This window comes from Artemia franciscana, chromosome 5 (genome assembly GCF_032884065.1).
Source record: "Artemia franciscana chromosome 5, ASM3288406v1, whole genome shotgun sequence".
Classification (NCBI taxonomy): domain Eukaryota; kingdom Metazoa; phylum Arthropoda; class Branchiopoda; order Anostraca; family Artemiidae; genus Artemia; species Artemia franciscana.
Genome location: NC_088867.1, coordinates 52,674,927 through 52,702,611, shown reverse-complemented (window position 1 = coordinate 52,702,611; position 27,685 = coordinate 52,674,927). Strand labels below are relative to the sequence as shown.

General features: G+C 35.9%; 1 protein-coding gene across 1 annotated transcript in view; it reads right to left on the bottom strand.

The window, feature by feature from the left end:
- Positions 1-10,474: 10,474 nt before the first annotated feature.
- The window catches only part of LOC136027573 (polycomb group protein Psc-like), a 99,795-nt gene continuing 82,584 nt past the window's right edge, over positions 10,475-27,685 (bottom strand). Inside the window, exons 8-9 of the mRNA XM_065704953.1 lie at positions 26,827-26,907; positions 10,475-12,866 (exon numbers count right to left, since the gene is read on the bottom strand). Of these exons, the coding sequence (XP_065561025.1) occupies positions 10,626-12,866; positions 26,827-26,907 (2,322 nt within the window). The 3' untranslated portion in view covers positions 10,475-10,625. The remainder of the gene's footprint in view (positions 12,867-26,826; positions 26,908-27,685) is intronic.

The following is a 27,685-nucleotide window of genomic DNA, read 5'->3' as shown; positions in this document are numbered from 1 at the left end:
TTACTAAACCTTTCAAATAATGGTTCATTAAAAAAATGGTTCTTTCATAATTTCCATCGTACGTGTTTAGGGGAATGATTGGCCTGGATAGGACCCACCCAACCACTTTCAACTATTGAAAAGGGCACTATAACTTCTGATTTAGAATCCAATTAGCCCCGTCCGAAGTTTTTACGACCATCCTGTCCACAAAAGCCATATATGCCCCGTGGAGTTACTTACAACCCTTGCCCTGAGAGCTGTGGGGGAAGAGTGTAATTTTCCAATACATAATTACTGGACCTTTCAAATACGCTGAACAAAATGGCCATTTCCAAGCGAATGAGCTCCTTTTGAAGTTTCTACGACAACTCCTTCTATTTAAACAGCCCTGTTCTAAAAAAATAATAATAAGTTGTGCTCACATCGCTCTTTGCTTAGGCAGCACTATTGCACTGCCTGTGATTAAATATTAAATGCTATTTAATTACACCACTCATCGGAAAATTCTGCGTGTGATATAAAGAAGATATTTGTTTACTTTAGTGCAAGATTAAACATGCATCAAGACAAGAAATCCCACATTAACAGCTTGCATAAGCTATTATTTATATTCTGGGTCCTGAGAAAAATCACGTAGAAGGTGGAGAAATATAAAATGTACAACAGTCAAGGATAGGAAGTCCCCCCGTTTTAAGTACTACTACGCTCAGTATTTTACCGTACCCTTTAGTGGACACGCTCAATAAAATATTCTATTTGTATATTATGTGAAGGTTGCGTTCAAAAGTGCAAATGTTTGACAGCAAATCTGCCATGCACCGCCAGGTGTAAATGTAGCCGAAAATGTGCTCGTGCTTAAAAGTTATTAATTTGTAAATATAATTATTCAGAAGTAATTGTTTCCTGTGAAATATCAATGGAAGTGATGCTTTTTTTTTCAAGTGATTTGAAGTACCTCTTTTTCCTAATTATGATGAATCTCACGAAGTACCCGAGATATCTTTTTGTAATATCTCTTATTGTAAGAAAAATATTAATTCATTCACCCAATTACTTTCTTGTACAGTGCGAAAATTATTGGTTATGTGACGTTTTCAGCATATCCATAACGTTCTGAAATCGTATTTAATTCTTGGAATCAGTTTGCATAGTTGATGTCCGTTTAAATCTATTTGTTGTGCTTGGCGAAATTTGTTCTTCTATAGTAAATTACAGGCACACACACGGATGATGAAGACAAGGTTTAAGTTCAAAACTTAGAGATCACAGAGGTTTCATCGATATGACCTGCGTTTTTTCCCGAGTCACCTGTTGTTAGAGTCTCTTTTTATTTATTTCAGGCCTAAAAATTAAGTCCAAGGACCAAGTCAGGTAAAATATCACAAAAATTTTCTAGAAGCAGAGAATTGAATTATCTAAAAACTGCAACGAAGGATATTCAGGAAAACCCGTAAGCATCTTATAATATTCTCCACTCGTGACTGGTTGCAGTAATGACTGTAAATGAGAAGTCGGATATTTATTTGATAGCCATTTTTTAAACCACTCAGTAATACATAAAAACAAATGCCGTATTGTTTAAAACTTTTTCCCTTTTCCTTTCACTATAAAAGTTTGCAAGCTGATAATATAACAAAAATGACCACCTTCTGGCACGTACCCAGAGGTTGATTGCCTTTAGAATTCCCCATTTAGAATCAATGTTAATCATTTTTAGGCAAATATTTCTCCTTTTCGCTGGAATTTACACACGCCCAAGATGCAAAACAATCCTCTGAACCTACGACCTCAATTCACGAAAATACAAGGGGGTAAGAATGTGTTTCCAAAAATCTAGGGTGAGGGAATCTTGTTTTAATTTTTTTCCAGTAAAATACCAAAAAATTAATTCTATCGAAATCTAGGGGTTAGGGGTGAATCCCCATATCCCCTAGTTGACAACAGCGCTTGACACATAAGCTAGTAAGCACGATCAAAATGTAGGAGAGCTTCTTATTAGAAAATAGAGGATGAGCCAAGGTTATTTTTACCAGGAATGCCTTGTTTTAAAGGATGTGAAGCATGAAGCGGTGACGAACTTGGGCGGGAAGTATTTCTAACAGTCTAGTTATTTCAGATGCTGGTATGCAAGTGACTAAGTGGTTGGAAGAATTTATTTAGCAAAACCTGAAAGGTGCCTAAAATTTAAATAATGACGAAGAACACATTGCCTTTCCATACTACAAATGCCGAAGAAAGAATAATGGGGACTTTTTTTCCAAGACAGTGAATAACAAAACCTGTTTGAATATTTCGACCTTTATATCTAAGGGCCGAAAATGGATTTTTAACCAGGATTTTTTGTAAGCGTTTTTGTGTTATTTTCTATTATTTTTTTTTTTGTTTATGACTGCCCTTAGATATAAGGACAAAATATCCAAACAGGTTTTGTTCATTTACTGTCTTGGAAAAAAAGTCCTAATTATTCTCTCTTCTGTATTTGCTTAAAATTTATTTTCAAGAAACGTCTCTGGGTTCAGTACCAGCCTGCGACCAAAGTCGCCAACTAGACACATTTTATGTAAAAAAAAGACAGACTCCTATATGCCGGGGCACAATGACATAAGAGGGAAAAAACGACTTTAGAAATTTGGGGCAAAAAAGGGACACATTTTGTAAATTAACGAAATTAAAGTAAAGATTTCCCAGCTGGATATATATTTTGGTAAAATTATGTCACTTTTCACCAAAGTAGTGCTTTTCCTCGGTCTTTGTTTTTTTTTTTCTGAACATCCAGCTTTTACCAGAGACTTCTTAAGTAAAGAGTTTTTTTTTCCAAAGTAAGGAATCTACATGTTTACATGATTTTCATGCATCAGTCATTTTGTACGAATGTTCTATGTAATTTTTTTTTCGTTTTCATTATATTTGATGTTAACTTGCCGCTTTAACAGAAGTTTATAAAACATCTTTTAGTCAATAATACAACCGGTAATAAAACAATTGCCTCTAGTTTTCGAAATTTCAAGGCGTTTCACATTCTAGCTAAACATGACACATTTTTGGATGATCAGGGGATACACTCATGGACAAAAAAGTTGGTAAACTCACCTGGGGTATTTTAACGCATGGGTTCAGTGGCCCCTTTTCCAGGATCCCAGGGTCAAAGGGATCCCATTTTAATATGTGCATATTAAGTGACTTTAATAAAATGACACCAAGTAGTATCAAAATTAACCAATACCTGTTATTTGTTTTATCCAAAGAACGTCAATTTTGTATCACCTAACCTTGGTCAAAGACTATCTGTATATGAAAGGCATAACGCATATCTTCAAATTTAGACCAGCTAATACACAGATAAACTTGGCGATGTTTTGAGCCAATTAGGATTTTTTGGCCAACGAGAACATTCCACAAATTTCTGATTGTCTCAAATTAGCAGTAGTTATAACGTAGTATTGTCTATAACATAAATGCGTAGTTTTTCTATTTCAGTCACTTCAGGGCCTCCCATGCCCTCTAAAGGCTCTTAAAGCACATGCTAATCATTAACCTTTGCTGTGTGAAGTTTTAAGATCCTTATTGCAAATATTTTGCATATCATTTACAATTTTCTATAAAAAATCACTATGTTCGCCTGAAAAATATATGAGCTAGAATTAGTCATAATTAGTTCCGGGAATGGTTTATCTTCTCTATTGAGATCACAGTAAGATGATCTAAACTCAATGAACTTCGATTTGATATGTCAATCAACAGCCGTCCTTTTTTTTAGTCCCAAAACAATATAATACAGGGACGGATCTAGAGCAAATTCTTAAGAGGGGCCCAATGTGACAAGGGTACCAATGAACAAAATTTTTCTTTGGGAGGGGGACGTGACAAAAGTGCTAATAATTGACCAAATTGACAAGTTTAATCTAAAAATGAGTGAAAAACAAGGAAAGAGAGTACCCAAAAAAAATCTTGGGATGAACAGCCCCCCCAGCCCCCTGGATCCACTGGTGGTATAATAAATAGTTAATTGTGTGCTTGCATGGTTTTGAAGTTTTATATCCACACTACTTGAATTTTCATTAATACTTTAATATTATATACGGGTATATAAACATACATACTATACATGGTTCGACAATACTAAGCATAAGACTAATCTTGTATATATTTTCATCTTGGCGGGAGAAAAATATCATAAGGAATTCTGAAATAAAACTGTTTCGATAGCAACAAACAGAGCTTGAGAAAATTCACCAAACTTTCAAAAGAGGGGAAAACACCCCCAAAACCTCAAGGTATCTCAATAAAAATACACCATCAGACTCAGCATAATAAAGAACCTTGCTGTAGAGGTTTCAAGGTTATATATACAGAAGTGTGGATCTTTCGACTCAAAAGAGTCGAAAGATCTAAGAACTATGTATTTGACAATGATTTAACCCCTCACAGTCCTCATGGGAAGGGCTGCGAGCTATGAACTTTGCCCATTGTTTACATGTAGTATTGGTGTAAACACCAATATGAAATATGCATATATTTTTCCGAAGGGAGGGTTGGTTCAATTGGAGGATCTTTTCTGGGAGGAATTTTGTGGGCGAAGGAAATTTTCCAAGGTGCCAGATTTCCCGACAGTATTTAAAAAGCAATCAGAAAAAAAAACAAGTTTTCAGCTGGAAGTAAGGAGCAACATTTAAACTTAAATGAACAGAAGTTATTATGTATGTTAGGGGGTTGCCCACTCCTCAATACCTTGCTCTTTACGCTAAAGTATTTTTAGAACTTCCAAGAAAGCTTATTATTCTAAGTAAATGGCCCTTGTCCTTTAGGAGTCATTCATAAGTAATTGGAACTAAATTCAACAAAAGTTTAACGTAAAGAGCGATGCATTCTGGAGGGGTAACCCTCTCATATACGTCAAAATGTATGTTCGTTTTAAGTTTCAATGTTGCTCTTTACTTTCAGTTGAAATTTTTGTTTTGTTTAATTTATCTATTTGGAATTACCGTAGCTAGGAGATTCTTTTAATATAATTAATGTCGTCCCTATTTTATTCTTTAGTTTCAATTACTATTGGAGCAAGTTATATGTATGTAGTTTTGTCCATGTTGCAAGAATCTCTAAATGTTGAATGTGTTCAGTTTATTTAAATTTGCATTAACATAAATCTGTTTTGGGAGGAAATTTAAACCCATTGGAGTCCTGCTTAAAAACAGTTAACTTGGGCTTTTCATTTTGTTATTGTCGGAGAACTAATAATAGTGAAAAAATATGTTTGGTATTATAATCACAACATTTAGGTACTAACTAGCAGGAGGTCTTGACAGTTCCGGAAAATTACAGCTTTCTCTGCTAATTATAAAAAAAACTTGGAAAAATGAAAGTTAGGGTGACTGAATTAATTCTTATAAAACCTTTGGTTGATAAGTTAAAAGGAGCTATTAGGCCACGGACTAAGGTTTAGTAATTGTATTATGTTGAAAGTGTTATATTTGAAATCTCGTGGCGGTATTTACTTGTTTATTATGCTTTTTTTTCTTATTTTCACCGCTGTAGTTTTTATTAAGACTACTATGGATGTAATAGTCAGGTTAACTGGAAAGTTGAGGATCTGAATACAGATTTTATTATTATTTTTTAAAATGCATATTTTATATATTTGCTATGTTTTCTATAGAGTACACAATTTATAATAATTTAGAAGAAAATTTTTAGGGATCACATCCTGCTATTGGTCTTGGGTAATACCTCTGCGTTTTAATTTTGAAGTTCTGTATATAATTCATAAAATCTTTTTTAATTAACCCTTTTAATTTTTAAAAACTTTTATAAGGTCTGATTATAAAATATGACAGCCAATTTTCGTTGTTGGAATAAATATAGATACCTGTATGATATACCCCCAACAATTCAAGAAGTGAAGTTAGGTTAATCCTAATAAAATATACCTAAGTAAGATAAAAGTATAATACTTTAGAAACAAATTTAAGCCACATATTTGCATATTAGGGGGGCGGGGGTAAAGTACAGCGGGTCTGCATGCAAAATGTGTCAGCGACAATTATTCTGATATTATGAAGTAAGAATTGTTTTCTGAATTCACACTGTCCAAATATTTTACCCACACTCCCCTAATGTGCAAATATATAGCCTAAATTATATATTTCCCATTAATTCTGTCACTTCTCTTTGTCTTTTCTCACGCTAAGTTGAAAGAAACTAGCGAAAGAAACCGGTTTACAGAGTACTGATTTCGAGATATCGTAATTCTTGCTTCTTTGAACCGGAGCTCTGAAATTCAAGAAGGTGGTTTCGTAAAATTTTGAGCCATCCTAGCCGAGTGGTTAGCACGCTAGACTTGAAATCCTTTGTCCGTGAGGGCAAGGGTTCGAATCCTGGTGTTGCTGGTAATTTGATTTGGAACGGTGGTCATTGGTGTGATTCAGCATGCTTAACCAGAGTTAGCCCAGCTCTGAATGGGTACCGGAAGAAAACTGGGGAAGGTAGATAGGGAAGGAGTGCGAAAGCAAAGGATGGCTGGCTACCAACCCTTTTTGCACTTCCAGGCTAAAGAGCATGGAACAGAAATCACCACCGACAGTAGGAACTGTAAAGTATAATGCCTTACTCTTTACTTTTAGTTTTCGTTGCGATGTCATTGAAGGAAAAACACTGGTAGAGTATAAAGTTTTTTCTAAGTATTGCAACGAAGGGAAAGGACCTAAGCGAATGAAAAATGGTTATATGGTAGTCAAAGAAGTGAATGCAGGTTGCAAGACACACTGGCAGATCCAGGGGGTGGGAGATGGGGAAGGGGGACCCCTCTCAATATTTTTTCTGGTGCCCTCTAATGGTGCTTTTTTCTTTTTTTTTATTCTTTTTTATAACAAATTTGTCAATTTGGTCAATTAATGGCACGTTTGTCACATCCCCCCATCCCCAAAATTTTGCTCATTGGAGCCCCTGTCACATTTGGCCTTCCCCGGGATTTTGCTCTAGATCCGCCCCTGGCAAGACCAGGATATCCATATATGGTGTAAGATATACACATCAGATTCCTTTGAAATTTCCTGCGCAAGATATAGTGAAATTAAATTCATTTTATTTTGATTTTTAGAGGTTAATTAAGCTTAAATTAAAAGTAGTACCTTTACGATATAGCGCCGACCTGATATTTTTCATCTAAGTAGAACCTGTTGCTCTGAAGCTCAAGTCTAATGAAATATACCTAAGTAAGATAAAAAATATATAACTTTACAAACAAATTTGGACTAGATCCGTATTTTTTCTAATTAATTTAATTTTTACGCAGTTCTAGGTCTAACTGCCTATCATTTTGGTTAAAAGAATGTTTAGCAGAAATTAAAATGGACGTCTCATCCTCATTTTGTCTGAGACTCGGTCATGGTAAAAAAAAAAAAAAAAAAATTGAAAAGACATCATCAACCCCAAGAACTCTTGCATAAAAGAAATTTCGAAAAGAAATGATAACAAATTTAGATTTCAAAACTTTTAAAAAACAAGCTAGAAATTCTACAAATAAAACGAATGCTGATCAACTGACGTCACACCGTCAATCAGTTTTCGGCGGCACGCCACCGCCGAGGATGACTGCGTCCCCCATCTCCAAATTTTATATCGTCGCAGCTTGGGGGGGGATTTAAAATAAATCAAGACACTGTATACTCAGGTTAAAGTTTCAGAGCATTTTGAGCGGAATATTGATTAAAATCTACAATGTATATCCAAATTCTCAAAAAGGCATAGGCTATCAGTTAGTCATCACGAATTTCTAAGGCTATTAAATTTAAACTTTCAACAAATTTTAAAGGGATATTTTGTTTTCATATCTTGTTTATCCTTTATGACAAGATTGTCTTAGGTTACGATTCTTTCATTGAGGCATCTCGTGGAGTACATTTTAGTCGATCAGAGCTATTGTAAACACTCTTTTTATATTTAAGGAGATTTGTATGTCATATTAAAATGACGTAAACATAACCATAAAATATATTCTGCTCTTATAGGCAATTTACCGTAAATCCTTAGCTTAATTACTTAGATTACAAAACATTGCGTAAGACTACGCATAGTTAAAATTTAGCAAGTCAGAATTATACATGGTCATTGGGTGCATCCATAAGATGTATTAATTATCTCTAGATAGGTTTTTATGGGTAAACCAAATATTTTTCTCGATGAACACTATGAAATGTTTTTTCAACTTCTGTTGTTTATACAGTCAACTATAAATGATCAGTAGTCAATTGAGCTGTAACCTTTGCGGACATATGTTATGAATGGATTAGACTAGTGACAACTAAAACAAAAGTGATAACATGTCGAATGAGAGAATGGACCCCTCTATAGCTAAATTTCAAAATTATTCTGGTAACTATACAAAATCGTCAAAAATGGGCGCTCCAGTAGGAGTTCAGATAAGGCCACTGTAAATAATGATGCCTCCAGTAATTTTAGTGTCAAATGTGAGAAGTAGATAGGCTAAAAGAATTCATTATTTCGTTTTGTCGACTTATTAATAATAAAGAAGAAGTACATAAGGTTAGCAGAACAAAGCAGATATTGAAGCACGGTTCTACTACAGGATAGTCAATGTAAAAGAACCGACTTTTTAGCTCTTGGTGCCTCAGATATTTCGCTTTATGATCCTTGAGTTACGACATTCTTCTCCACCAAGTGGTCATTTTGGAGTCTCTCTCTCTCTCGACCATGTTTCTCGAGACTTCTTACAACAAAGTACTTCAGAAACTGCTCCGTTCTACAGATCCTATGAAGCTTGCCAACTTACCTTCAAGCTCCGCAGTTCCGAAAGTCCCCATCCGTGCAGTAATCCGTAATCCGTACAGCACAATAAATTTTTTCCAGACAGTTACTGCCAGAAACATTAATGATCAATTGGTCAAGTATATTAGTAGATATGGTAAACCTCATGAGATCCTCACAGATTTAGGACAAAATCTTTCCGCTGCACGAAGCCTTATACAGCTCGTGCGATTTCTCCCATCAAGACATCCGTTTATCACCCAGAAGCGAACAGAATGACAGAGCGACGTAATGGAACACCGATTACCATGCCAGTAGATTTGTTCAAAGGGAACCACGATTATGCCTTTTCAAATGTAGGAAGACGGTTCACTCAAGTGCGAGATTCTCCATGTTAGAATTACTTTTTGGTAAAAATCCTTGGGTGTTCGGAGTTGGCTCTTGGGTATTGAAACTTCTAAAGAATTGGTGAAGCACGTCATTGACTGAAGGAAAAAGTTAGCCGAGTTTCACCGAACTGCATACACAACGAAACTGTTAACAGCTGATACAAGAAAGTGCTGGTACGAAGGAAAGGAAAAACTAAAGTAATTCATGGCTGGTGAAGAAGTACTGCTACTTTAGGCAGCAACAAATTCAGCGTCTCTTGAAGAGGGTATTTAAAGTCCTGAAACAAGCGGGTCCAGTCAAATACGAGGTTGAGCATAGTGGGTCGCGGAAAAAGTAAGAAATCTTTTAAGCCAATTTGCTTCGTCCATTCTTCCATTAGTCACAAATTACGTATTTTCTTCATTTTTGGAAATTTACTTTTGGTGTTAGAGAAAAGGATTAACTTTCACTCTCTCGGAGCAAAAACAAATCACATAGTAAAAGAAAATTTATAAATGATATATTGATATATTTCTCTCATGACTTTTTGTATTTTTAACATAATTTTCGTACTTGTTTCCGCTGGTTCGTTTTCAAACTTATCCCTAGGAAGCATATACCTGCGAGTAGGCCTGATAGGTTGAGGGGGTGGGCAGTGGCGTCAGTTGATGAGGCGACAGGGAGCTACTGCCAAACATAGCAATGAAGGATGTAGCCAGGTAGGGGGTAAGAGCTTGAACTACCCCCCCCCCCTTAAAAAAAATTTCTACAGCTCGTAACGTAAATTGGTAGTAAAAACAGTAGGGAAAAGACTATTTCTCTTAAAAAACAAGAAAATATTCTTTTGACTCGCGAATTGGTTTCAAGAATGCAGATGAGACGCTTAACGACACCATCCCACTCCTCCCCAAACCAAATTATTTTGGTGACCTTTTCACCAAATCAAAATTCATTCCCTTCCCTAAAAGCAGCAACAACTGGGTATGGCCCTGATTCAAATAGGTCCCAATTTGCTCACATTTTTGAACTTCCAAGGGCAGAACCAAATACTCAGCCGACTGGCACTCTCGTGGCTGCTCTACGTCAAGGTCAAATATAGTCCTAAAATTGTTTTTGTTTAGCAATACAATTTAACCTGAAAAATTGAAATCCAATGAAATCCAAGACCGAGAGCCAGATATTACTCTAGCTGACATTCTTAACACACTTAGCAGGCACAAAATGAGCAGAAATTTCGGTACAGAAATATAAAAACAAATATTTTCAGACAAGAATTACTAACAGTAAAAAAGGATTTAGCTCAACCTTATAATAATGCAACCTACAGCTTTTAAGTACGGTTAAAAAAGAAAGACAACGAGAGTAGAATAATAATAAAAGTAACATATATTTTACTTTATCCAACCGAAACAGTAGACTCAATTTTAGATCAAAGCAAAAAATATCATTCGCAAACAAAATCAGAATAAAACCAGCAAAAGAAATCAAAACTCAGTGCCATAATTTTCAGTCTCTTAACTTTTTCTCGATTTATCTCCAGAGCTGACAATACTAACAGTTAGCTCTTTGTTTGCGGCAAGTTTGTTCTCCATGACTCTTTTCGGACTAGGAATATCAGACGTTCTACCTGCAATAGTGTTTTCAGGAATATTTACATTTAATAGTTGCGTTAGTCGTCTTTGTTGCAAGAGAGAGGGGTTAGGGATTTCTCGAACACTAGAATTTAAACTCAATCTCGGATTTGACGTTGATGTAAATCTTGCATTTTGTTGCAACTCAATAAACTGATGCATGTTCCCTCTGACTGAATCACTGCTTGACTGGTTATATTTAATTTTCGGTTTTATCACATTTGATGTTTGCGAAGTGACAAAATCTTCTGATCTATCACAGGAAAGTCTTGAAGAAAATCTAGGGCTTTCTTTAAGGGATGTAGTGGGAGGCCTGTGGCCCTGTATATGAGCAAGAGCATTCCATGTCAAGATATTTCGTACTCGTTCAAACTCAACAGGGTTTACTAAAGGTGATGTTGCACCACTAGCCTGTTTAGCAGCAGAAGCTGCGTACATGGCAGCTTGCAACTGCTGCATGTGTTGCGTTTGTGCAAGTGCCATAGATTGGAGCATGTGATTCTGAACTGAATTCGGATGAGGGTTGCTCATGGTATTGAATGATTGCACAGGAGCATTACCACGGGGAAGTAAAGAAGCTTGTTCATGTTGATATGACTCTTTGTTAACTGGGTTCATACAGGTTGATTTTGGGGTAATTCCTCTCTCTTTTATTTGTATTTTAACAGCAGGTATTTTTGGAAGATTGGGCATAAATGTTGTAGATCGAGATGTTTTCTTTTCGGGAACATTGCAACTCAAACTTTTTGCAGATGATGTTTTTTCTGACAAGTCAAGTATCACTGCCGATGATTGAGGAGAGTTGACTCCATCTTTCAGTGACAATTTCTCTGGTTCATTGTTCCTAACAGCTTCAACAATTCTAACATCTGGTTTTCTACTACCAGCAAGAGTTTGTACACTCCGTACAACGAGTGGAGTAGGCATTTCAGATATTGCAATTAGATTTGGCATTGTCCTAGTCGGTCCACCATTAGAGACTTTCCTTTTCTTTGATGAAGGCTCACTCTCATATATGCTATTTCTCGAGCCAGTAAAATCATCACTATCAATACCTTTCTGACAAGGCGTTGGGGAGACATTTTTTTGAACTGTTGATACTAATTCAATACTAGACCTCTCACATACAAGAGAAGGCAGTTCATATGCGATGGTATCTTCTGTAGCTGAGATCGACAAGTCTTTGACAGAAGAACCTTTCGAGAGGGCTCTGTCTTTAATTTCATCCAGAAGTGTGTCAGAAAGAATGTCTGATTTTTTGCGGGTATTTTCTGAGTTTATATCCAGAAACTGTGTTGAAATACAACGGTCCCTTACATTTAATTCTGGTGTTCTTTTATCAACTTCTTTTTCACAACTATTTTCTGTTTCTGTTGATCCAATTTGCTTCTTTGCTGTTTCTATTGTATTCGATACTGTTCGCTTTGGGTCAAATAGACCCCTAGAATCAGTATGATCAGGTCCACAGTTCTTTTTTATTTTTCTTCTTAGGCTGTTATTCTTTGATTCAACACGGAATTTGCCCGATGCTTTAGTGTCAATCTTCGCAAGAGGGGGTAAAAACAAATGATCAGATCTCGAAGGTTTTAGGTCATTTTCTATCTTATCTAGTTCTCCATTTCTTTTCTCAAATTTCAACCCAGGTTTCACTGCAGAGGCCAAATTCAAATTATTATGGTTGGACTCTTTTTGACCATCCTTTTCAGATGGAGACATAATTAGCTTGAAACTATTGCAACTATTAAATAACTGAGGATTTCTTTTCGTTTTCAGTTCACAATGTCCATTGAGTTTTTCTGATTTTACTTTAGCAACCAATTTTAGCCTTTCACTTTGACTAGTTTCATTTAGACGTTTTTTCTTTGACACGCTATTCACGTCTCTCTTCAAGTCCGCCGTGTTACAAGTTTCCGGCGCGTGTTGCTTGGCGCCACGTGTTTCTCCCCAATTAGCATCAGTGGAGAACAGTCTGATAGGAGTTTCCTCACTAATTTTAGCACTTTCCTCTTCACTTGTTTCAACAGCTTTATCTTCCTGGCATTCGACGACGGGCGGAGAAGGCTCTGGAATTTCATAATGACATTTGATTTGATAAATCCGATAAAATAGTCGCAATGGCTCCTCCTGAAAAGATAAATCGTTAGCTTTTTATGGATGTACCATTTTATAGCATCAATTTCTTAATTTAAAACCAAAAAAGTATTAAGGGGAGTAGTGTCGTGTCAGGAGAAGGGACACGGGCCCTATTCTCTATTCTTTCTATTATATTTCAGGATTATGATCATTTCTTTAACACAATCCAACATCGACAAATATACCATCCAAAATATTCACTAATTTTTTTGGTGTTTTTTTTTTTGTACGAGCTTGAGCCTCGAAAAATTACGGCTTACCAAAATAAATTCCTATGAACAGGAAAGGTCAATTCTTTTCTTAAGGACCAGAACAATAAATATTGTATTTTTCTATACTACTTCACTTATTGCAGAGTTTCTATATTAATAAAGATGTAGACAGTTGTCAGCTTAGTAAATTCATTTAAGATCCCTGTTATTCATGCAGATTTGATTTCAGTGTTGTATTGTTATTTTGAGCTTCTTCTTGTAACTGTAAATTAAAAAAAAGAAAAAAAAGAAAGAAAGAATGAGACTATTTTCAAACAGTTTGTGGTAATGAACTGTAAGTAAGGAGTGACCTGGCTCAATAGTAACCGAAACTCTAAAAAACGGAATTTTGATACCAACAAGTGCATAAAAAGAATCGGATTTTTATGTTGATTTAATATATAAGTTTCATCAAGTTTAGTCTTACCCATCAATAGTTACGAGCCTGAGAAAATTTGCCTCATTTTCGAAAAAAGTGGGTCATAGAATAAAGGTCATAGAATCTTAAGAAAAATCACATCATCAGAGAACCGTACTGTAGAGGTTTCAAGCTCCTATCTGTAAAAATGTGGAATTTCGTATTTTTTGCCAGAAGAATGATCACAAATGCATGTTTATTATTATTTTTTTTTTGCCAGTGGTGATTGTATCGACCCAGTGGTTCTATAATGTCACAAAAGGGCTTATTCTAACGGAAATTAGAAGCCCTAGTTTCCTTTTTAAGTGAGCAAAAGAATTGGAGAGCAACTAGGCCCCCTCCCACACTCATTTTTTCCCAAAGTCACCAGATCAAAATTTTGAGATAGCCATTTTGTTCAGCATAATCGAAAAATCTAATAACTATGTCTTTGAGGACGACTTAATCGCTCACAGTCCCCGGGGGAAGGACTGCAAGTGATGAACTTTGCCCATTGTTGTACATATAGGCCTACTATTGGTTATTGGGAAGTATACAGACGTTTTCAGAGTTTTTTTTATTGTGATGGGGAGGGTCCGAGGAGGGGGTTACGTAGAAGGGTCTTTCCATGACGGAATTTATCACGGGGGAAGCGAATTTCCATGAAGGGGGCGCTGGATTTTACAGCATTATTAAAAAAACGAAACAACGAGAAATTAAATAAAAAAGACAAGTTTTAAAACTGAAAGTAAGGAGCAACATTAGAACTAAAAATTAACAGAAACTATTACGTCTATGAGGGGGTTCCTCTCCTCCTCAATAGCTCACTCATTACGCTAAAATATTTTTAGTGATTTCAAAAGAGCTATTTATTCTCAGTAAACGGCCTTTATGATTCAGGAATCATCCTTAAAGAATAGGAACAAAATTCGAAATTTAGCGTAAAGAGCGAGGTATTGACGAGGGAGTGAATCCCCTCATATACGTAATAAAAGTGTACGAAGTGTACGAATAGTTCGCTTCCAGGATCTTTATTATTATTGGTGTTATATTTTAGTTTTATTTGAATAAATTGAATTGAATTGAATTGAATATAGAAGTTCATTACGTAAGTTAATTCGTAAGTTGCGTATATTCATTAATTATAAAAAATATATAAAGTGAATTTAAAAACATTACGAAATACACTATAACCAATAAACACACATTGAACAATCATACATGTAAGTGATGGTGTTTTGCTTTTACTAAAATTGTCAGTAATGAGCTGCTACAGACGACAGTAGATAGCGTAACAAGCTTTCGGGTGGGCAAATGTAAATGCCGTATACACTCGACATTTTTCAGCCAGATTCACCACTAATGCTGCTGTACATATCCTCCCTCCACTTCCCTCAATCCTCACGCCCGAGTATCTCACTATTCATTTTTTCGTAATTTTGAATTGATTTCGACTCTATAAGATTTAATTTATTGTGCTAAACTTTTAATATACAAGATTAATTAAATATTATTTATGATTTTTTATTAAATGGATTTGTTTGTGGGCTCACCGATTTGGATTAATAAATAGTATTGATATAAGCAGGCCACAGAAAGTTGAAACAAATATCATAGGCACCGCAATAGCGATGTCTAAGTAATGATACAGGATAAAACAAAGTATTACCATAGAATGTGGAACATTATATTGGGACATATTCCCCACATTGGAATAGTGACCGTATTTCAAGTTTAAAAATATTCGAAAAATAAAGTTAGAATTATTAACTTACCCTGTGGGCATTGTTTGACAAAGAACATTCAGAAAATCTGAAAAAAATCTTGGCATCATTGCGGCAGAAGCCCTAAATTAATTAAAAATTGCTAGGGATGCCAATTAGAAGGAATAATTTATTCTTAGAGTTCGAAAGTTACCTTCCCCTTTGTATCTTTGTTTAAAAAAACGAATTCCATAAAACTTACACAAAAGTTTTTATTGTGTAAATAAGGATACGGAGGGGTAGCCTATACGTTTCCGGAGGAGGGTTACACTGAATATCGTTTTTATGTCTACAATTCCCAACACAAGCAAAGCCTGGTCTTCTAGTACAGGGAGATAAAACTGATAACAGTAGAAAAAGAGAATGTATGATATTGCTTATACGTGCACACAAAATTTCAAAACTTTGAGAAAAATAAACATATTTTGTTTAAATTCACTTTATTCTATTCTTAACACACATTTCTTACAGTAAGCTGATGCAGAGATAAATATCCGAAAAGTAGCGCTGGCATTGTGTGAAATGCGGCTAATTTCAATCATAATTCTTAGCACATTTATATCAATTCCTTTTTTGGAGCTGGTTAGGTTAGTTAGGTTAGGCTGATAGGACGTTATCAGCTCTTAACAGGCATTTCAATGACAAATAAGAGAATCAGAATTTCAATACAATACTGGAAATGAAAGTTAAAAAAAATTAAATGATTCATTGAGCGGATCCCCCTCTACCAAATTCCATAGCCAAGTGACAACCGATTTTACCTATCTAGTTATAGTACGAATATCATTATAAAAAGCCAAAAGTTTTATTTTCTTTTTCAACAATTTCTTTTTTATTCAGTCTTTAAATCAAATAAAAGCTTATCTTTTATCCACAATGACAATCTTTCCCACAATGACAATCAAACTGTTCATGGTAGTAAAGAATAGTCATTGTCAACAATGTGAAGCTAGCAAGTTAAGTAGTTCTTTTTGCAAGATAACTAACTTTAAGTAAAGTTCCTTGTTTAATCGAGGTTATCCTATAAGCTATTACGGTCGTAATATTCACTTGACAAAGCTATAAAAATTTTGCGATCTTCGAGTAACTACGGAGTCTATTAACGAAGAAGTAGAATTGCTAAAATAATAACAGAATAATAATAATAGTAAAAAAAAAACCAACGTAAAAACAACAAGAGTATGAGCCCTGCGAACGTGCATGGATCAAATGTTAATAGAAAACCGTAGTTGTATTATAAAGTATGTCTTAAAACTCAGTGTTTAAGAAAAGGGACAAATACTAACAAATCATCCAGTATTTCTTCTAAAAAGAATGAGAGACAAGAAGATGCAATAATTTAGGCTGAATGTTCAAGGGGTTCAAGAGATATAAAAATGGCTTAGATATAAAATGATTAATTTAAAATTGAACAAACATAAGCTCTTTTTTGCTTCTAAATGTTATCAAAGGGTCTATCTTAAAAAAGGAAGTTGAAATCGAAACTGATGTAAGTTGAACGGAGAAAAAAGAATAAGTCTGTAATGTATAGATAAACTATTGCCCCCCCCCCTGGAAAAATCCAATATATTTTTTTGATTTCTGGGCTCCCTTTATTAAAATTGTCAAATATTCTTTTACTGATTTATTATTGAGATTCCTTGAAATTTGGATTTTGTATCAATCCCCCCTCCCGAGACACACAAATCTCACAGACGTGCCTGGTCGTGACTTCTATTCCATTTATGGACATACAACCTCCTAGTATAAATGTTTTCATTTTAACATTATTTAGATTTGTCCCAATCATTTCGTATTTTCAATACCTTCTTAATTATTAGTCATTAATCATTTTGACATTTAACTGTTGGTTTTATTGTCATTCCGAAAGTTCCTGTTTTTCCTCAATATTGCGTACCAGTGATGTTAGGCAGTGCATTTAGTTTTAACGTTTTCCATCGAAACGGCTCAGTAAGCCCTAGCATTCAAAGAAGCTTGTGATTTTGTTAAATGTATATTCATAATTTAATGGGTAAGATTTTCTATGTTGTTTAGGAGTTTTTGATTAGAAATGTTTCTTAAACAGAGTAGTTTTATTAAATCATTATGTCAAAAGGACGAACAGCATAATCACGTTTCAAAGTAAATACGCCAGATTTAAAACCATAATTTTAGTAGCATATTAGGTAATAGGGAAAATGTATAATGGAGAGAGAAATAAGCAGTATTTTGGAGTGTAAGTGTTGTTATTTTTCAGAGCTTTCTCTTATTCCTGTCTGGTGTTGTATCAAACTGAAGATATTGAACCAAATACGAGAACTAGTTTTAGAGCTGATATTGAACTAAATAACCAGACGTTCTGATTCTACGAAGGTGTAACATTTATTACACTATTTATAACACCTCCTTTCTACAATGGTCCCCATGCCTTTCGTCCAATTATTCTGATTTTTTTTTTATGGAAGCGATTTCCTTTTTGCATCGTTTTAAGTTTGAGGGAACAGTCTGTTGAGGCTAGGACTGAACAAAAGGAAAATCCCGATCTCCTAGAGAAAGGACAAATTGAATTCTAAACAATTCTTCACTCTTGGCGATCTTCCCTGTAAAAAAGATCTAAGTTTTTAAAGTAGACTGAGGAATAATTCCAGAATCTCTTGTCGTAGCCATATTAATATATTTTCTTCCAGATAATAATACTAATTATTTCCTCCATGAACAAAGCCCTATCCCAGTTCATTAAAAATGAACCAAATTATATTCCAGATAAATTATGTTTTAAAATCAAAGAATAATTGCAACGTTTATTTAAGTAAATAAAGTGCTTGAAACCTGCCAATATATGAAAAACAGACGATGGCCTCTACTTCCCATCAGCTCATATGTACATAAATGACGCCGCATTACTCGCTTAAATACTATCTAAATATGGAATTGATATTTGTTGCAATTTATTTTCCCAGGATTTGTCCTTCGGGTAACTATTGGAGGGGTTACTATCGGGTCTACTTAAATAATTAAGTACACTCCACTGAATTATTATGATTGTAATGATAGGTTCAGAGAATGATCCAAATAATCTATCTGATAATAGCAAGGAAAATAAAGTGAACAGCAAGTATTCAAATATTAAGTTCTAGAGGGTAAATTACAGTCAAGATAGAAAGGATAAAAAAAAGTCCGAGAATCACTTCTTCTTTTAGAGTATATACCAAATGAAGAAGAATCTGGACGGTGTCCTTTTGGAAATCCACGTTGACTAACGGCTGGATTATCTGTGTAAACGAAGCAAATTGTCTATGCTTTAACGGTTGTATTTGTACATTGTGCATTTTTTTTTTAATTTTAAATATTAGTATTTGTCGGGTACACAATAGTTTCATCTTCTATGTCTATATTTCATATTTTACATTTTTTCTTTTGTATTTCTATACAATTTATGCATTATTTCCTTTGTGAAGTTGAACAGCCAAGGCTCAGGGTTTTTTTATCACTGTTTTTGGTTTGGAAGAATAAGAAAACAAGTCTGCAAACCAAGATCAGAATTCTGGAAGCTACAACGAAGACAATGATCTAATATGACTCTGAAGCATGGGCGCTCCGAAAAACGGAAGAATATTTGCTAGATGTTTTCAAGAGGAATTGCCTACGGATTGTTGTGGGTACCCGACTGACTGACCGCATTTCAAACAGTAGGCCGTAGAAAGTGCTCTTTAATTCCGTTTTCTTGGGCTATAATGAGAGCAAGGCTGTGATAGCTAGGGGACGTTCTACTAATGAAGGATGACAGATTTCCAAAGATTGTCCTTTTGGGCCAGCCTTCGAGGGCTAAACGGAGAGCAGGTCGTCCGTGGTTGCGGCGGGAGGATGTCGTAGAAGAAAGATTTCAGAGAAATGGAAACTTCCTGGGAGGATGTAACGAAGGAGGCTTTCAATAGATTGGTATACAGGAGGAGTGTGGGTAGCTGTGTTGGTCTCAGGCGGCCTGATGCTACGGTGAAAGCTATTAGTAGTAGTAGTTGCAGTAGTATATCTCTACTCTTTTGTATTCATAGAATTCTTGTTTTGAGTTTCTTGGTTCCATCAATTCCATCAATAGGACCACTAAGGGGAAGGAGTAGATAATATATGAACAAGAGAACTATCAAAGGACTGGACAAGTGACCTTCAGATGAAAGAGAAATAGCCCTGGCACCGGAATATAGGCAAATGCATTTCCACAGTTATTCTGGCCACTACTTAATTCGACTCAAATATTATGATATCCCTACAAAATTAACAGTTACCATAAACAATTATTTGTAAACTTCGTTTTTTCGTAAGCCTTATGATCTAATTTACTCAAATTCTCCGAGTTAAATTAGGTAGGTCTGTAGGTTTTATTTTTATTTACGATTCAAACATCTACTAATTATTTATTGCAGCAAAAAGAAAATCCTAAGGAGTTGTACTGCAAATTCCTATTGTGTTTTATATCTTATAAATAAATATATATACATAACAACTCATGATTATCCACATAGCCTGTCTTATATATAAAAAACAACAAGACATACACATGAACACTATTATTAGGAACCACATATGATGATCTGACTGTTTTCTTTTTTTCATGGCTTAAAAGTTGTGAATTTCTTGTATCTTAACTATGGTGCTCCTGATTCATAGAAAAACAATCATGAAAACACTCAGAGCAAATACATTCCATGCTTTAGAACTCAAAAATTGATGCTTGGTAGTCACGAATCTGACCAACATGTAAAACATTACACCGGGAAAAGTTGAAAATTGTTTTGCATTCAACCTGCTCTTTCATGTCCGCAATCAATCGAATGCTTTTATTTTGCAAAATCTAGATCCTTTTATAATTAGAAAAAAATTGCTGGCCCAATGAACGCAACCTTAACCTATATATGGATGAGGAAGGGAAAAATAAATGATTTTTAAAATCTTGAATGGAAAGGTTTTTTTATTCGTCTCAGAATTCCTAGACCCCTGGCCATTTTCGCACCAATAACACTACATTGCTTTTTCCAACTAATATTATTGTCTAAATAAAACCTCAATTACTTAATTTCAAAAACTTGTTTAATGGGTAAATGTCCAATAAATATGTAATTATTATCACCTACCTGTTCTACTAAAAATAATATAGTTTGTTTTAGATACACTAACTGCCAGGGAACTACCAACTGTAAAACTGCGTAAACGTTCAAGAGCTAAGTTAGCCTTATGTACAACCTCCACCAAACAACTACCAATAAATGTTATCACAATGTCGCCCGCAAAAGAGATCAGCGCCTCCTCTCCAAAATGTGAAGCCAGCGAATTAACATTAATGAGATAAAGTAGAGGTTCCAGCACGGAACCTTGAGGCGCTCCACACTTAACACCGAACTCCCTGCTTAATATATCTGATAAAGCAACTTTTATAGTGCGGCCATGCAAGTACGATGAAAACCACTTCACACAAGTACTACATAACCCAAAACCATTTAGTCTACTTAGAAGAGTATTAAATTCAACGGCCTTACAAAAATCTACAGTTAAAGGAACCAGATTATTTTCAAGAGCATTATCAACAAAACTTAAAGATGGTGTACTGCATGACTAGTGGAATATTTACTTCTGAAACCAAACTGTCCATCATACAGTATTTTCCTCGAATCCAAAAAATCATACAATAACTTATAAATAACTTTTTTTTTATAAATTTTAATAAATAGAGGTAAACTCGAAATCGATCGCCAGTTACAGGGGTCCGAGGGGCCCCAACTTTATATAAAGGTATGATTTTTGACCGTTTCAGTTCTGATGGGAAATGGCATTTAACAATTGACAGATTAATTAAACAAACCAATTCCGGCAAAAGATATACCGACACAAATTTAACAAGAACTATGAGCTCAAAAGGCACTTGTGACGAGGTCGGAAGAGCCAAGAGCCAACAACTCATATGGTATGAGCTCTGGCAAAATCCTAAGAATCAATAGATTGCTTTAAAAGGAAAATCAGAGGCTAATGCCGGTCGGGATTTAAAATAAGAGCTCTGAGTCACGAAGTACTTCTAAATATCAAAATTCATTAAGATCCGATCACCCACTCATCAGCTAAAAGTACCTCAATTTTTCTAATTTTTCCTCTCCCTTCAGCCCCCCCGATAGTCGAATCGGAGAAAACGATTTTATCAAGTCAATTTGTGCAGCTCCCTGACACGCTTACCAATTTTCATCGTCCAAGCACGTCCAGAAGCACCAAACTCGCAAAAGCACTGAACCCCACCCCCTAAATCCCCCAAAGAAAGCGGATCCACTCCGGTTACGTCAATCACGTAACTACGACATTTATAAGCGTTTTACGAGATTTCCAGTTTCCCCCTCCAGTTTCCTCTCCAGATCCAGTTGTCACCAAATCTGGTCGGAATTTAATATGAAAGTTCTAAAGCATAAGATCGTTCTATAGATCAAATTTCATTAAGATCTTATCACCCATTCGTAAGTTACAAATACCTCATTTTTCTCTAGTTTTTCCGAATTACTCCCCTCCCCAACTCCACCAAAGAAAGCGGATTTGGTCTGGTTATTTTCGTCGCATATCTTGGACTTGTGCTTATTCTTCTCACCAAGTTTAATCCCGATCTATCCGCTTTAAGTGTTTTCCAAGATTTACGGCCCTCCCCCCTAATGACACTGGATCCGGTCGGAATTTAAAATAAGAAATCTGAGTTACGATGTCCTTATAAATATGAAGTTTCATTAAGATCCGATTACTCATTCATAAGTTAAAAATACCTATTTGTTTCTAATTTTATAGAATTAACTCTTCCCCCACTCCCCCAAAATGAGCGGATCCATTCCGGTGATGTCAATCACGTATCTAGGATTTGTGCTTATTTTTCCCACCAAGTTTCATCCTGATTCCTCCACCATAAGCGTTTTCCAAGATTTAACCCCCCTCCAAACTCCCCGCAATGCCACCGGAACCAGTCGGGATTTAAAATAAGGGCTCTGACACACAATATCCTTCCAAACATCAAATTTCATTAAGATCCGACTACTCTTTCACAAGTTAAAAATACCTCATTTTTTCTAATTTTTGAGAATTAACCCCCCCCCCCCCAACTCCCCCAAAGAGAGCAGATCCGTTCTGGTTATGTCAAACAGGTATCTAGGACTTGTGAATATTTTCCCCACCAAGTTTCATCCCGATCCCTCCACTCTAAGCGTTTTCTAAGATTTTATGTCCCCCCCCAACTCCCCGCAATGTCACCGGATCCGGTCGGGATTTAAAATAAGAGCTCTGAGACACGATATTCTTCCAAAAATCAAATTTCATTAAGATCCGATCACCCGTTCGTAAGTTAAAAATACCTTATTTTTTCTAATTTTTCTGATTTAACCGTCCCCCCACTCCCCCAAGATGGACAAATCGGGCAAACGACAATTTCTAATTTAATCTGGTCTGGTTCCTGATACGCCTGCCAAATTTCATCGTCCTAGCTTACCTGGAAGTGCCTAAAGTAGAACAATAGCTAAGAGCTCATATGGCACTTGTGACGAGGCGAGAAGAGCTAAGAGCCAAGAGATCATATGGTATGAACTCTAACAAAATTCTATGAATCAATAGATTGATTTAAAAAGGAAAATAAGAGGTTTAATGCCGGTCAAGATTTAAAATAAGAGCTCTGAGTCACAAAGTCCTTCTAAATATCAAAATTCATTAAGATCCGATCACCCACTCGTAAGTTATAAATACCTAATTTTTTCTAATTTTTCCTCTCCCTTTTGCCCCCCAGATGGTCGAATCTGGGAAAACGACTTTATCAAGTCAAATTGTGCAGCTCCCTGACACGCCTACCAATTTTCATCGCCCTAGTACGTCCAGAAGCACCGAACTCGCCAAATCACTGAACCCCTCCCCCCAACACCGAACTCGCCAAATCACTGAACCCCTCCCCCCAACTCCCCCAAAGAGAGCGAATCCAGTACGATTCTGTCAATCACGTATCAAGGACATTTGTTTATTCTATCCACCAAGCTTCATCCCGATTCCTTCACTCCAAGTGTTTTTCCAAGATTTCCCCCTCCAAATCCCCACAATGTCAAAAGATCTGGTCGGAATTTGAAATAAGAGCTCTGAGACATGAATTCCTTCTAAAAATCAAATTTCATTACGATCCGATCATCTATTCGTAAGATATAAATACTCCAATTTTCATGTTTTCCAAGAATTCCGGTTCCCCCCCTCCAACTCCCCCGAATGTCACAGGATCTGGTCGGAATTTGAAATTAGAACTTTAAGCACAAGATCCTTCTAAATATCAAATTTCATTAAGATCTGGTCACCCTTTCGTAAGTTACAAATACCTCAATTTTCAAAATTACCCCCCCCCCCCGCAATTCCACCAAAGAGAGCAGATCCGGTCCAGTTATGTCAGTCACGTATCTTAGACAGGTTTCTATTCTTCCCATCCAGTTCCATCCTGATCTCACCGCTTTAAGTATTTTCTAAGATTTCCGGTCTCACCCAACTGCCCCCCCCCGCCAATTACGCTTGATCCGGTTGAGATTTAAAATAAGATATAGGAGTTACGAGGTCCTTCTAAATATGAAGTTTCATGAAGATCCGATCACTCCTTCGTAAGTTAAAAATACGTCATTTTTCTTATTTTTCAGAATTCCCCCCCCCGCGATTGAGCGGATCCGTTCCAATTTTGTAAATCACGTATGCAAGACTTCTGCTTATTTTTCCAACCAAGTTTCATCCCAATCCCTCCAATCTAAGCGTTTCCCATCATTTTAGGTCTCCCCACCCCAAACTTCCCCCAATGTAACCAGATCCGGTCAGGATTTAAAATAAGAGCTTTGAGACACGATATCCTTCTAAAAATCAAGTTTCATGGAGATCCAATCACCCGTTCGTAAGTTAAAATTACCTCATTTTTTCTAATTTTTCAGAATTACCCCCCCCCCCCAACTACCCAAAAGAGAGTGGATCCGTTCTGTTTATGTCAATCATCTATCTAGAACTTGTGTTTATTTTCCCCACCATGTTTCATCCCGATCCCTCCACTCTAAGTGTTTTCCAAGTTTTAGGTTTCCCCCTCCCAACTCCCCGCCCCCATCACCAGATCCGGTCGGGATTTAAAATAAGAGCTCTAAGACACGATATCCTTCTAAACATCAAATTTCATTGAGATCCGATCACCCGTTCGTAAGTTGAAAATACCTCATTTTTCTAATTTTTAAGAATTACTCCCCCCCCCCAACTACCCCAAAGAGAGCAAATCAGTTCCGATTATGTCAATCATGTATCTGGGACTTGCGCTTATTTTTCCCATCAAGTTTCATCCCGATCCCTCTACTCTAAGTGTTTTCCAAGATTTTAGGTTTCCCCCGTCCAACTCCCCCCAATGTCATCAGACCCAGTCGGGATTTAAAATAAGAGCTCTGAGACACAATATCATTCCAAACATCAAATCTCATTAAGATCCAATCACCCGCTCATAAGTTAAAAATACTTCATTTTTTCTATTTTTTCCGAATTAACCGGCCCCTACTCCCCCCCCAGATGGTCAAATCGGGAAAAAGACTATTTCTAATTTAATCTGGTCCAGTCCCTGATACGCTTGCCAAATTTCATCGCCCTAGCTTACCTGGAAGTGCCTAAAGTAGCAAAACCGGGACTTTAGGTTTTCCCCCTCCAACTCCCCCCAATGTCATCAGATCCGGTCGGGATTTAAAATAAGAGCTTTGAGACACAATATCATTCCAAACATCAAATTTCATTAAGATCCAATCATCCGCTGATAAGTTAAAGATACTTCATTTTTTCTATTTTTTGCGAATTAACCGGGCCCCCACTCCCCCCCAGATGGTCAAATCGGGAAAACGACTATTTCTAATTTAATCTGGTCCGGTCCCTACGCTTGCGAAATTTCATCGTCCTAGCTCACCTGGAAGTGCCTAAAGTAGCAAAACCGGGACCGACAGACCGACAGACAGACCGACAGACCGACAGAATTGGCGACTGCTATATGTCACTTGGTTAATACCAAGTGCCATAAAAACCGGGACAAACAGACGGACAGACCGACAGAACTTGCGATCGCTATATGTCACTTGGTAGATACCAAGTGCCATAAAAATCTTTAGGTTCAATCCATCTACACCAGAAGAATTCGATTATAGGCCACAAACAATTTTTTCAACTTCTTCACCAATACAAGGTACAAATTCAAACCCATCCTGCATGTGTGTTACGATTGCCGGCACCACCGCCTCTAGACACTTCATTCTGTATATCACTACCAACCTTCGAAAAATAATCACCCATGTAATTTGCTATTTCTAATTTATCATCAGTAATTCCATTATTAATGTTTTATTCGGTTATACTCGTATCTTTTTTTTCACATCTTATCACTTCAAGGGTAATTCCACGTGTTAAATTCAAAAATAATGAGATAAGTTACAATTTTCTCCCTATCCTTTTTCATTCGGAGGAATATTTATGGCTCAATGTCTTAATAGAGAAAACTCTAAACACTAAAACAATACTCTTTTGAGAAAAAAAGCAAATAGCGAGATTAGATGTTTATAGATGTTTACACGAGAAGGCCCCCCCCAAATTTGGCAAATAAAAAGCTCATTTAGCCAATCATAGGCAGCGCAGTAACCCTGCCTAGGTAAAGAACAAAGTTGAACCCTAATGGAAAAATCGGACAAGGCTGTATTCAGGGGTGGGCGATAACTAAGTTTGACCCCTCCTAATTTCTTTTGCCTGTAAATTGGTTTTACAACTGTAAAATCCGATTGTTTTTTACTTCCCCGTTCTAAGTTACTTTTACTCCCTTTGAACACTTCTAGGATCCGACCAGTCTCTACTCTCCTACCAAAGCGCAAGTTAAACTTCAGCCACAGCTCAAACCGAAGCTCAACCGAGTAGAATATCAATAGAAATAAAAAAAAGACAAACATTTTAGAAAGAATGGCATGACGATAGACATTAAAGATAAAAGACAAATATTGCAGATGGGCGCAATTATGGATGGGATTTCACACTTTCAATACCTCCTGTTCACACTGGAGTCTGATATAAACTAAACTAAAATGAAGATAAACAGTAGCAAACAATAGTGATAGAAAAGAAAAATTCAGCATACAGAGCATGTGGTTGGGGAGGGGGAGAATTCAAACCATAAATTATTTAAGACTTAAACGAAAAAATATATAATGTACTGTGAATATGAGTGAGGCTGCTAACCTCTCGGTCCCTCGTTTTTACTCAAACTTTTAACCAGCGCATCCAGGAAAGTATTATCGAATATAATAATTATAAATAAATGGAAATTATAAGTGTTTAATTTATTGACTGTATTTCCAAACATATGAACTGAAAATAGCTTCGTTTCAAGCACTACTCTTAAAAGCATCAAGATGAAAAAGTCAAATATTAGCGTGTGCTAAGAGGGATGGTAAACTACCTTCATATTTAGTGGTCATATATAATTTGGAAAGCTCTTTTTTTAACTAAGTGATTATATATGTGATGAAATGTGTTACCTGTGTCCAAGACGTTGCATAAGCAACATCCAATAAATGATACTCGGGTAACAAAAGCTCAGAATGACATAGTATATCAACCTGAAATTTAAAGACTTTAGATAATAGACTATTCTTAAAAAGAAAAATAATTTTTCTGAAGATTTTTCCTAAGGTTAAATACAAACTGATTCGTTACAAAAAAATTAATAAATAAAAAATCGCTTAAATATATACGGGTGTTTGGGAGATGAAGTGGAAGAACCAGTGTTGGGCAATAATTTGATTAAATGGTATATAAATAAATCACAATTTTTACTTTCAATAATCGATATATCGATTTGGATATTTCTGATCAGTTTCTATTTAGATTAAATCTTGGCTTTGTCAAAGTTAAATCGGAAATTATAATTGAAGCATATTTTGCAACTTGTTTTCCAACTTTGAATAGTATAAAATCAAACAATGAAAACAAACTTTGATTTCATAAAAGCATTTCATGCAAATCCAGATTTGAAATTACTCGGGCTCAGGATAAAGAAAGATAACTCATTGACTACTTTTGGCTTTTCAAAATCAGCAACATGTCAACGTTTTTCCCCGAGAGTCAATTCTACCTTTCTACCTTTCAGGTCAACTGAAAGTAAGGTTCAGCAATAAAACTTAAAACAAACAGAAATTATCAAACAGTTCGTGGTAACGAACTGTAAGTAATGAATGACCGACTCAATAGCAACCGAAACTCTAAAAAAGGAATTTTGATACGAATAGATATATCAAAAGAGTCGGCTTCTTATGCTGATTTTAAATGTATAAGCTTAGTCTTATCCATCTAAGGTTTTAAGGCTGAGAAAATTTTCTTGATTTTCGAAAAAGGGGG